The sequence below is a fragment of the Copadichromis virginalis genome, linkage group LG6 (genome assembly GCF_057382275.1).
Source record: "Copadichromis virginalis isolate Kocher_CV1m ecotype Utaka linkage group LG6, C_Virginalis_male_GT1.1, whole genome shotgun sequence".
In the NCBI taxonomy this organism is placed as follows: Eukaryota; Metazoa; Chordata; class Actinopteri; order Cichliformes; family Cichlidae; genus Copadichromis; species Copadichromis virginalis.
The window spans coordinates 26,061,731-26,074,444 of NC_140623.1; the positions used below are offsets into that span (position 1 = coordinate 26,061,731).

Here is a 12,714-nt window from a genome sequence, read left to right on the forward strand (position 1 = left end):
ACGGTTTGGCACGACTAGTAGCAAACTGAGCTAGTGCATGATGCATACATAAGGAGATGTATTTCCAGCTCTGAATACGTTTCCACCTGTGCTCCAACAGTGCTGGTGTAGGAAGGACCGGTGTGTTCATCACCCTCAGCATCGTGCTAGAGAGGATGAGGTACGAGGGAGTGGTGGATATTTTCCAGACTGTCAAGATGCTGCGCACCCAGAGACCAGCCACCGTTCAGACAGAGGTGAGCTTTCTAAACCACTTCACGTCTTCAAAGAACACTTGAATGTTCGTTTAGTCTTTCTTCTCTTCTTCACAATTCTTCTGCTTCCCTCTAGGACCAGTACCAGTTCTGCTACCGCGCCAGTCTGGAGTACCTGGGAAGCTTTGATCACTATGCAACATAAACCCAGTGGCTGTCGATCATGCGCACGTTCAACCGAGTGCATTTTTCTCATGTTATGCACAGCCAGAATAAATGCACTAGGTTGCGATGTGCAGGTATGAAGACTTTGCCACTGCATGCAGAGTGAAGGGGGACCATCGGCTTATCCGTACCTAGAAACAGCACCTCTAACTGAGCCATAGCAACCTGCTTGACAAGGGTGTTTTCCTGCCACCCTCAGCCCAAACACACCCATTGGTCAGTCTGAAGCAGCAACTTCAACCACTGTTCCAATCAGAATACTTGATCAAATATAGATTTTTTCTTTTTTTATTTGTTTCAGTGCTTTTCCGAGCACCCAGATTGCGTTTTTTGTTGTTTGGGTGTGGAACTCCACCAGTGTAGCATCACCAACCTAAATACGGGACCCAGCTACAGCATTTTTTTCTGTCACAGGAAATTTCGATTTTTCTATCTCGAGGACAGTTCAGAAGGAAGCTACAAATCCATCTTATGGAAACCTCGTGGACAAGAAAGAACTGGGATATCAAGCACCAGAGAATTGCCAACAGGAGCCTGAAAACACAGAGCACAGAGTATTAAAAAGACCAAGAACACGCAACTTAAAAAAAAAAAAGACACAAGAAGTGTGGGTTGTTTTTTTCTGTCTTATTTTGGAAACAGACTCTTGTTTCCTGTGAATGAAAAAGAAGACATTTCTACCATACAGTAATAAACACCACCAGTTCAACCTTATGCTTCACGATTTAAGATAAGGGAAGGTTTACTGAGGTCTAAAAATGCATACTGCAAAGTAAAACATTAATTTAGTTTTCTAGAAAAAATATGTGACTATATTGTTTTTTAAAAACTGGATATTCCATATGGCACGTTCTGTTTTTCCATTCTTATAGGTTTATGATTTTGTCACCGTTGCCCATACATGGGCAAAGTTGCTTTTTTTTTTTCTGTGTAATCCAATGAGCTGTAGCCATTTTCTTTTTCTTTTGTTAAAGTGATACGGTACTGTTTTAAAGTGTACAATCAAATCTAGTGTGGAAAATGTTCACAGTTCTATGAAAAAAAATCGAGTGTCACTCTCCTGTATTCTCCACCCACACGTTTCGCATGCACACAGGACTCTCAGCCTCATTACTGTCTCACTTGCGACGTTTAAAGACACGAAGACGGTAATTTCTCAATTCCCGAGGGCCCGCCGGGGTACAGTATTAGCACTGCTGCTACCAGAAAGTCCCCAGAATAATCCCGCCACGTTGTTCTGCGCGTAGCCCGAAAGAAAGCTGGGCGGACCACGACTGAAGCTAGTAAGCGCAGAGAGCAGACAAAATATTAGGTGTCCAAATAAGCTTCATTAAGATTTCCTAAGCAGAAAGCGAGACGAGCGAGCAGGAAAGGGATGGGAAAAGGAGAACAATTTTCTTACTGGAATGCTCACCGTTGACTTTTCTCTGTGTCTGATTCAGTGTGCAATAAGTAGATGTATTATATATTTTTGTGTCAAGTCACTAACTGCAGTTATATGCCATGATGATGATGACGGTGATGATGACGACGATAATACTGATGATGGTGCATCATTTTCCAGACACAAGGATGTTACACTTGATGTTCCCTCCACCATATAAAAGTGTTAGAGAAATAACCTCTGACCTCTTAGGAAGTCGATTTTTTTTTTTTAATCAAGTCACATGTCCAGTAGATGATGTCATCCTTCTTTGTGTCACGGCGAGCAACGAATGATCGAAGTCATATTACAAACTGCATCTAATAAGTATTTTAATTTTAGATTTCTAGTGCCTTATATTACACGCCTATTTTGATAAAGTTACTTTAAAGGGTTTTTGTGTATTTTATGTATGCTTGTGTGAACCGAATGTGTGTGTGTGTGTGTGTTTTTGTTATGTTACAGTATGTGAAAAAGTATTTTATGGGATTTTTTTTGTTTTGTTTTGTTCTTTTTTTTCTTTGTTCTTTGTTGTTGTTTTGTTGTTTTTGGCTGTGAAATTTTGAATGGAAGGGTTTGTGTAGGCTGGACAGTCGTACTCACATTTTAAACCCAGCAACTGCATCATCATATCTCTTTTCATTCAAAAGAAAATAAGCATATGTTACAAGAGACTCGACTGCAGAAAAAATGTGGTTTTAAAGTAGGTTATTAGCAAGACAGACTGATCGTTTTTTTAAGGTTCTACGTCAAGCTTTCCATCTTTTCCTTACACAGGCTTTGTGGATATACTGTCATTACGGACACTTTTCTTTTACCCGCCATGAAATTTTGGTGCAGACTTTGAGCTGGCTCGAACAAGTCATACTTGCTCGGCTGTATAGAAATCTGTAAAAGCTGAATGGCTCTTTGTCAGTCTGTTTGAAAGGAGGAGCATCAGCCCGTAAGAGGATGCTTAAGTATCCCAGCTGAAGCCATTTACCTAAAATCAGTCACAGTGGGTCATCTGTGTTCCTCATTCTGCTGTTCCGCATTTTTCCTTTTCTTTCAAAAACGAAGGCTGAGAGAAGTTCAGGTGCTACGTCTCCGCTGACACAGAACCTACAGTATATACTCATTTTTTTGTAAGCCCATTAACTCTCGGCCATATGAGGGATTGTTGACAGTTTTCCACCATCTTAAAGTAACCTTGTTGTTGTTTGTATGCATGGTACCACTTTCGAGATGCCCCTTTGGTCGCACCTGTTACGGGAAGACTTGCACTTTCTCTCTTTGTACTATGCACTAATATTTAGTATCCTGTTAACTCCGATAGCCCCGGCCTCCCCCCCTCAAAAAAAGGAGTCTTACTTGAACTCAGCAAAGATGGACCCTGCAATGCTCACACGGTTGTGTATATGTAAATAACACAAAACACAGAGAGTAATTGAAATGCATAAATAGATGACTACGTAAAAGTAAATGAATTAACTGATGATAACGGCAAAGAATGAATAGAGATTTATCAGATATACAGAGCGATATAATAAAAGGATGCACCACAAGTCACAGTTTTTATGGCACAGCAGTATGTGCAATACATCACATTGTGGATTTGTTGTACCACAAAAGAGAAGTTTCACAAAACGAAGTGTTCTATTTTACCCTGATGTATCATGTAGATGGATTAAACTGGAGTTTATAAATTGTATAAAAAAATGAAAATATGATGTGTTATTGGGATCAGTTACCTCCAATTGGTCTGTACATGTAAACCTTTTTGTTTCCGTTTTCTGCTCCGAGTCAACAAGTGCTTTTTATTTTCTTACATTGGTTCTCGGAGCGCGTGAAAACTGAAAAACAGGTCTGTATGGATTTCTGTTCTTTATCGACACAAGTTTCATTTGTTACAAATAAACTCAAGTGAAAATGACTGTTACCGCTGTCATTTTTAAATGTTGAGTCAACCTTTGAATTCAAAATTTGGGCTACAAATGAAGGTTATCTGTGATAAATCAGCAAAAACACCAAATCTGTTGGTGTCTATGTACATGGAAATTTTAATTAACCACTTACATACAGAATCTAGTCAGAACTGCCGAGACCTGAAACAGGGATTGATATTATCTCTAGATTTACGTAGCTACTGCAGGATGGTGATTTTAGTGAAAAATGACACGAAGATCTCCAGCAGGCCACAAGTGGGAATGTGTTTGACCAAACAATCAGACTTCAAGTCAAGTCAAGTGCTTTTATTGTCATTTCAATCAGTGGTACAGTGGTACCTCACACAGGGAAACAAGACAGTGTTCCTCCAAGACCATGGTGTTACATATAACAGACGATCAACACAGGACTACATAAAGTGCAAGTGTGCAAAAAAACAGCAGACTGAACAAAACAATACGAACACAACAGTGCAATAGGAAGTTCATGAGGGTGACCTAAGGATCGGATGTCCTCTAGTGAGGCCTGTGCCTGGCACCCTGAATGTTGTCCTGTGCTGTTTACAGCAAGTTCACCCTGAGCACATGTGACACATGACTGTGAATAATGTTCAGCATGATCGATTGATGGGATGGGGAGGCATATTCATCATGGGGCACACAGACCTCTATAGGCTAGGCATTAGGTATTGGGATGAAATCCTCAGACACATTAACAGACCCCATGGCGGTGCTGACAGTCAGTGCCTTGGTACCACTGACCAGCCCCCACTCTCGCCTGTCATAAATCCAATAGAAAACCTGTGGCTGTGGGATGTTATGTTTCGGTTCAACCACCAGCCAGGTTGGACCTCAGACTGCCCAGGAGCTCAGTCAGGTAGGAGATCCTCCATTTTCATTTCCATCTGACGATGTACCCAGCCCATATCAGTGTAGATATGGGCTGTGGGGTGATCGTGGCTCAAGAGTTGGGAGTTCGCCTTGTAATCGGAAGGTTGCCGGTTCGAGCCCCGGCTTGGACAGTCTCGGCAAGACACTTCACCCATTGCCTACTGGTGGCGGTCAGAGGGCCCGGTGGCGCCAGTGTCCGGCAGCCTCGCCTCTGTCAGTGCGCCCAAGGGTGGCTGTGGCTACAATGTAGTTTGCCATCACCAGTGTGTGTGAATGGGTGGATGACTGGATATGTAAAGTGCTTTGGGGTCCTTAGGGACTAGTAAAGCGCTATATAAATACAGGCCATTTACCATAGATATCCAGCATGATTTTTTCCCCATTGAAGGCTGATGTGCTTTGAAAGTGTTCCTTTAATTATTTTGAGCAATGTGAATATGCAGCGTTAAGTCCCATTCTTTTCAGTAATTCATGCATAATGTGTAGATTTTATGAGATGTATAAAATGTATAAAAAATTAATAATACACTGTGTAACTGTTGAGAACGGTTGTCAGTACTGTCTATGGGCTACAAGAAAATAAAATATTGCTTACAGGCTGTTATTCCAGGAGCAACAGAAAACCAAATTCAGACAAACTCCACCGACAAGACTTAGCAAGCTAAGTCATAAAAACTAAATTAACAAACAGTAAAACTATTATTATTTTTTATAAATGTGAGCACCTTCAAATGGGCTCCAGCAGGCAGGAAATAGATGCAGGTGAGTATTTTCTTGTACACATTTTCAGCAAAACAGCAACGCTAATAGCAACTCAATCTCCACAAAAGGGCAAACAAAGGTGCCTTTACAGCTCATAACAAACGTGATTTTCCACAGTTTTTCCCTTCAAAGCATCTTTACGCTGGCAGCAGTCAAAACAATAATATCATCGTACGTGGAGACAATTACATTTCATGTTAATACACCACTTTATTAGGTACACCTGCTCTACTGTTTGCCAACAAAAATCTACAATCAGCCAATCACATGGCAATACATCTGTTCATTTAGGCATGAAGACATGGTTTAGACCACCTGTTGAAGTTCAAACCATGCTTCAGAATGGGGAAGAAAGGTGATTTAAGCGGTGCCAGATGGCCTGGCCTGAGTATTACAGGAATTGCTGATCTACCCACCCACGATTTTCCTGGACAAGCATCTCTCTGGGGTTCATAAAGAAAAAAGCCGAAAAAGGCTAAATATCTGGCAAGCAGCAGTTCTCTGGGCCAAAATGCCTCGTCGATGCCAAAAGTGAGAGGAAGGCAGCAGTAACTGAAATAACCACTGGACAGCACCCCCTCACTCCAATATTCCACCTCTGGATTCAGACCCATTCCTGTGTCTGTGTGTGTGTGTGTGTGGGGGGGGGGGGGGGGGGGGGGGGGGGGATTTCCCTGTGAGTTATTCGACCTGTGACTGATGAAAAATACTGATCCAAGACGAAAACATGGGCGATTATCTCTTCTAGTGTTGTAATTTGCTCAGCTCTTGTAACGATTCTCTTTCTCTAAGTTTGATTTATTTGATTCCTTTTGAGATGTTATATTTTGCTAGGCCAACTGTGGTGTGGTAGTTACTGTGGTTGTTGTGAAAGCTTCATTTACTGCTGGTTAATTAACTGCTTCTTTGAAATGATTCCTTTCTTATTTCCTCTTTAAACTAATGTGTTTCTTATTATGTGAATGGCACGAAGGCCTTATCAGCCATAAGCCACTGTTGAGGCGTTTCTAAAACCAAGATAATAATAATATAGTAATTAAATCACAATATTTTACAGCAGCTTAACTTATTCTGACTGCAGAGCTGAGTCTGGTGTACTAATATGGTCATTGTACAGACAGACAGCCTTTCATGCCACCCTCTGGTCATACCAAAAACATTTTACTCCCCAGTTAATGGAAAAATGTTCAGAATAGCAACATTTTTTCTCCTTTTTTCTCTCTTTTTTCATCTCCGTGCTTTAGATCCAGCAGTTTATCAGCAATAATGTGTTTGGATGTGCAATGAGCACTGCAGCCTCACGGGACTTTGTGCTATTCTTTTAGTCTTGTTAAAGTCATATTAGAAAACAGATTCAGGCAATAAGTGGAAAGAGCTGAAGCTGATGCTTATTCATGTGTGGCTCGTACTTCAGTATAGGCACAGAAAATAAATGAGCCTTTTTTTTTTCTGAGGGAACATTTGAGAGCTGTCTTTTGCTAAATCACCAATGTTTTAATGTTTGCCTGTACTATGAACTATCATCTCACTTCCCCTTGTTTGGCCTTTTACATCATTACACTTATCCCCGTGCTCTCTGTTTTGCCTCTTTTGTACTGGGTTTTGCCTTCAGAACTGCCTTAATTTTTTCTGTGTTGTTTAAACATTGTTCAACTGATAGGCAAAAGAAAATATGCCCCATCCCATTACACCCCAACTACCAGCCTGAACTGGATGGATACAAGATACAAGAAAGGATCCATACTTTCACATTGTTTGTTGCACCGTGCAAATTCGGACCCCAGTATCTGAATTTCAAGACAGAAACTCTGTAGACCTGGGAATATTCTTTTTATCATCTATTGTCCAACTTTGATGAGCTGGTGTGAGTTGTAGGTCAGTTTCCCGTTTTTGGCTGACAGGAGTGGCACCACATGTGGTCTTTGCTGCTGTAACAAAAACATGTTGTGCATTTGCAGATGTGCTTCTGCCTACCTTGGGCATTTATTTTAAGTTATTGTTGCCTTCCTATGAGCTCAAAGGTCATTCTCCACTGGCCTCTAACACCAACAAGGCATTTTTCACCAAGAGAACGGCCATTTATTTTGTCTTTCATCTTCCTCTGACCATTCTCTCTAAACCCTGGAGACGGTTGTGTGGGAAAATCCCAGCAATTTATGAAATACTCAAACCAAGCAGTCTAGCTAAAATAAACTTCCATCTTTGTGAGAGGTTAAGCAAGTGCAAATAGAGGTCTGGCTTACCTAAATAACTCTGCCCATTATCCTGTCACACTTGATAGTGTGATAATAGAGGAAAAGTAATTCAGCACTTCCTGACTGACTGTGAAACGTATTGTAAAGAGAAAGCACTGAGTGCATAAATTTTATTAATGCATGTTACTGAAATTCCTAAATAAGTTATAGCCAGGGCTGGACTGGGACAAAAGATCGGCCCGGGTATTGACCAGTTGTGACAGTGATGTACACTGTCATGTTGATATATATGTATGATTTGTATACAGTGTATCATCTTCATGCTTCCCTCTCACCAGATATCCAAACCGATATCATGACCAGCAGCTTTTACAGCTGTGGCTCCAGCGAACATCAGCTGATATTAGAAAGTAATATTAAATAAATTCAAACAACAGCTGATCAGGATTAAACGTGCTGCTGTTGTTTAGCGCGACATCCGCTGGTTTCCTCTTTCTGGCGCAAAGTGGGCAATAAACAGACAAAAGAGACGATCAGCTGATCATTGATCAGTTTCATGATTGAAGTAGCAACAGGAGAGGGAGGGGAGAGAATGAGAGAAGAAGAGGCAGCTGTGCAGCAAAGACACAGAATAACTCCAGCTTTGTGTCTTTTATTGTTGGCTAATCCACCACCTTTCATTGTTTATACGTTACAAAAACAAGCAAACATAAAAATGAAAAATCACCATCGGCCCACCGGTATGCCCAATGGCCAGTCCAGCTGTGGTTATAGCTTAAAGTTTGAGCTGACCTGTGAGTTCTGACAGATTAGTTAGAACAATAAATAATCGAGTCATTAAGTGTGACAGATTGACATATGATGCACTAATTTTTTTTTAAAGCTTTATAGTGACAACGACAACGATAACTGGCTTACAACTCAAACTATGCAAATAAGAAATGTATCTTCAATTAGATTTGAATTCTTTGTTCAAACCTTCAGTTTAACTTTTCCTCTTTATTCTCAAGAAGGATCCAAAAATTCTAATATAGCTGGCCAAAACATTAGACTCCTAACAAAGTCTACCCTGGTAAAAGGAGTAAACCTTTTCAATAGCACAGCACCCAGTGCATAACTTTGAATATTTACCAGCAGCTAAAAGGCCTGCTCGGATATGTTTTTGTCAAAGGTTTAGAAAAAAAGTCCTACAGGACTTGAAAGAACAGCAGGGGTAGCGTGATTGGGTATTATGGGCGCACAAAAGAACGGTGTTAAAAGGATGTTTAGCTCTCTTTTTTGGCATTTTTCATCAAAGCTGACTTGTCTTCTTGCTTTGGCTTCAGTATCACAAAGAGCCATCTGAAGCTGGCTGTGACGTGGTTTCCATGGGAGTACAAAGCTTTTTGAAGCCAGTTAAGATACCGCATGGATTTCACTTTCCGTTTGCTCTGCCAAGCTGCTGGGAACACTCTGCTCCTTATCGTTCAGTGTGAGGCGCCCTTATACAGTATGTACCTGCAAGGGCTGACCCCATAGTTCAGAGTATCCCAGATTAAACATATGTAACCGGTACTTCTGACTTGCACTTGAAGCTTTGGTTTCTAAAAGCATTTATGAAAACCTGAACACATCAGAAAAGTTTAATATTTAAACATAATTTACTGTTATATCTTTGAAAGCATAACAAATTTAAACCACTGTGCCAAGAGGTGAGAGCATGACAAAAATAATGGTTTGAAATAAATTCAGTGATATTACTGAAGACAATAATTGATCATGTGATGACTTCCTGACATCAGCCTCTTTTCATCTACTCTGCAGTTGTGTGAAAAAGAAAGTTTCACATGGTTCTTTGCAGTCATGTGCTGGAATTAAAAGGGTAAGTAGCAGCACTTAATTGACTGTCAGCAAGTGTGAGCACCTCTGCAAAGCAGAAGTTTGCGGATCAATCTGGACAGGTTATAATGCCATTTCCGAACAATTTCAAGATGATCATTCTACTAGGAAAAAGATTATTTCCAAATGGAAAACATTCGAGGCACTCGCCAGTCTTCCTGGGAATAAATCCCAAGGTCAGACAGTGCATTGCTCAGAAAAATTGCAAAAAACACCAGAAGTACATCTCAGAGTGTACAGCCCTCAGTTAGCAGTATAAAAGATTAAAGAAGTATGGCTTGTTTGGAAGGGATGCCAGGACAAGGCTTCTTCTCTTTAAGAAGAACGCGGCAGCACAGCTTATGTTTGCAAAGTTGCATCTGGCTTGTTTTGAGTCACACGACCTGGGCACCCTGCAGTCTCCAAATTAACCATAAACTCCTCTGTATACCAAAGTATTCTAGAATCAAATGTGAGGCCAGCTGTCTGATAGTCTGGCCAGAAGTGGGTCATGCAATAGGGGAGGATGCCAAGCACAGCGGCAAATGTACAACAGAGTTGAAAGAAAAGAATCAAGGTGTTGCAGTCCAGAGCTCAGCCCAACTGAAATGCTGTGGTGGAACCTTAACAGAGCTGTCATAGACAAATGCACACAAACCTCAATGAAGTGAAGCAACACTGTAAAGAAGAGTGGACCAGAATTCCTCAACAACAATGTGAGAGACTGACAAAGTGATACGGGAAACAACTGCTGCAGGTTATTGTTGCTAAAGGTGCTTCTACACACATATGAATCAAGAGGTGGGCTTTTTATTTTTCCCCAACTGTAGATGATTTAATGTCAGTACCTAGTGGCAATGCCCACAAACCCGTAATCTATCACTAGTTTTAAAACCTTACATTGTATACTCTAATGCATATACTATTAAACACCCAGGGATTGTTTCAGTATTTGTGTTCATAATAGCTTTGAAAAGCTTTTCAGTGGCTCCTAAACTATCATTTCTTTTGGAGTTAAAATAACTGAAAACTGAATAGAAAAACATATGTAATGTTTTATTGTTTTCCTTACAGCAGTTAGCAATAGCTTAACTATAGCAAGCCAAAAATAAATACAAATTTTAAATAATTTCAACAATGTGTTTCATTCAAGAGGGCAACAGTAGCATTTCACGTTAATTGGACGAAAAGTCCAACACAAAGCTATGGCTTCCTGTCTGTTTTTCCCCACAGGAAGTTATGAGCACGTGGTCATTTTTCTTAATGCTTTTAAACTTGAAATTACACAATTCACATATGTATTTATTTATTTTTTATCTGTAAGGGAATTTTTTTTTTTAAAAAATGGGCAGAGAGGAAGCCATTCTTGCGTAACTGGACTCGGCCCGGCAGAAGCAGTTAAGAGACGATGCTGAACATGCAGTAAAACATGAGGAAAATACTACAGGCAAAGAACGTAAACATTGAAAATCAAAACTTAAAAGATCACCCAAAAGGCTACCGTATGTGGGCTAATTAGAAAAATCGCTTTTTGAAGTTTTCATGTACAAAGCAAAAAATGTTATTCCAAAAAAGGGTGATGTGACCATTATAAGTCACAATTAATTTCCCTGACGGTTGTGAGAGCATTAGGCAACTGAGGCAACAATGCCCTCTGTTAACCCATTCTGTAAGAGTCCAATCAAAATTCCTCCCCTGCCTGTTACACCATCCAGTCACTGATGTAAAATGTAGAAGCACACGCAAGTCAACATCCACCTAATCCACATCACCTCATTCAACCCCCCTTTACATCATTTCCTCAGAACTTTTCACAGGAAACTTGTGTGGGCAAGAGTTAAGATGTAAATAGCAATCCCCAAATCCCCAAAACTTACAAGCACACACACACACACACACACACACACACACACACACACACACAAACAAGCTCCCCTCTGCATCCACTGTTAACTCAGTGCATTCATTTGTCATTGATGCTTCTCCATGACTTCATTTCCCTTTGTGGCTGCGTTGCTCCCATGTGCTTTTGGCAGTTGTACGGAGGCCTGGCAGGGCCACATAGTCTTTCTGGAAGCGTGAATTTGGCGTTCTCTGTCGTTTCCTCTCCCCCTGCGTGGTGAAGAAAGCATCCTGGAAACGCATGCTCGAGGCCGTTGACTAGAAAACAAGACATCAGAAAGCACCAATGAGTAATAGCAAAATGTTCCACATGGCATGAGAATATTCTGTTTGTTTATGCCAATGAAGTTTGAAACTTATGCTTTTAAAGTTTATGTGTAAATCTTGTAAATCTAATACTTACAAGTCTGCGCTTCACCTTTTTGGGGAGGTCTTCGTCTAAGGTGTAGACATCTTCTCTTTTGGCCAGCACCTGAGAGCCGTCTTCAAACTCCACCTGAGATAAGGTGAAACCAATCAGCAGCTATCCAAGAGGTTTTAAAGAAATGTGTTGCATTTATACAGTTTTCATGCACATGCACACTCAAAATCTTGCCACCAAATTTACTGAACATTTTTGCTTAAAAAAAAGCCAAAAAAAAACCCTCCTATTTACATTTAACTGTCTTCTAAATATTTTTTACTTAATCATCTTTGATACTGCAGTTACATATGGTGGTATCTGTAGGTTTGTTGCATTAATAATGCAGAACAGTCTAAGGAGCTGGGAAAGAAGGCAACTGGACTTCTTAAAGTTTCTTGAAGAAATTACACCTCTCATCCAAGAGGCTTCTTCAGATCTAAAACCCAATGCTGGAGTCTCTCCGGTATTTAAACCCTACTATTAATCATACGCCTTGTCACATGAGCCCAGGTGTCAAAATAGCATTTCCCTCATTGCCGAGCTTCAAAAATGGCGGTTTTGATTCTTGTGAAGGAGTCCGAGTTTGGATTCCAGCTCAGCTCAGCTGGAACTCTGGCCAAGCAGGTACTAAAAACACCTAATAGAAAATCCAAAAGAGAGCAGATGCTAGTGGCTTTTGGTTGCGGCAGATGGCCGCATCTCAGAGAGGCTGTTTCTGCTGGCATTTTCTTCCTGTTAAAAGGAGTTTTTCCTTCCCACTGTCAACAAAGCGCTAGCTCAAAGGGAGTCATATGATTTTTGAGATTTTCTCTTTTCTTTGTATTATTGTAGGTCTTTACCTTACAATAAAAAGCACCCTCAGGCAACTGGTGCTATATAAATGAAATTGAATTTAAAATTGAATGTGGTGTCATAAGCCACCCCCTCTGCTCAATGA

General features: G+C 40.5%; 2 protein-coding genes across 10 annotated transcripts in view; one reads left to right on the forward strand and one right to left on the reverse strand.

Moving 5' to 3' along the window:
• The window catches only part of ptprdb (protein tyrosine phosphatase receptor type Db), a 164,293-nt gene extending 160,538 nt beyond the window's left edge, over positions 1–3,755 (forward strand). For all 5 annotated transcript variants that reach the window (XM_085459469.1, XM_085459465.1, XM_085459467.1 and 2 more), the window contains 2 exons: positions 101–236; positions 331–3,755. In XM_085459469.1, coding sequence (XP_085315595.1) covers positions 101–236; positions 331–399 — 205 coding nt within the window. In that variant the 3' untranslated portion in view covers positions 400–3,755. The remainder of the gene's footprint in view (positions 1–100; positions 237–330) is intronic.
• Positions 3,756–10,507: 6,752 nt separating this feature from the next.
• The window catches only part of kdm4c (lysine (K)-specific demethylase 4C), a 30,381-nt gene continuing 28,174 nt past the window's right edge, over positions 10,508–12,714 (reverse strand). For 4 of the 5 annotated variants that reach the window (XM_085459474.1, XM_085459476.1, XM_085459472.1 and 1 more), the window contains 2 exons: positions 11,778–11,870; positions 10,508–11,632 (listed from right to left, as the gene is read on the reverse strand). In XM_085459474.1, the coding sequence (XP_085315600.1) occupies positions 11,465–11,632; positions 11,778–11,870 (261 nt within the window). In that variant the 3' untranslated portion in view covers positions 10,508–11,464. The remainder of the gene's footprint in view (positions 11,633–11,777; positions 11,871–12,714) is intronic. The other variant, XM_085459475.1, reaches the window with a different exon arrangement.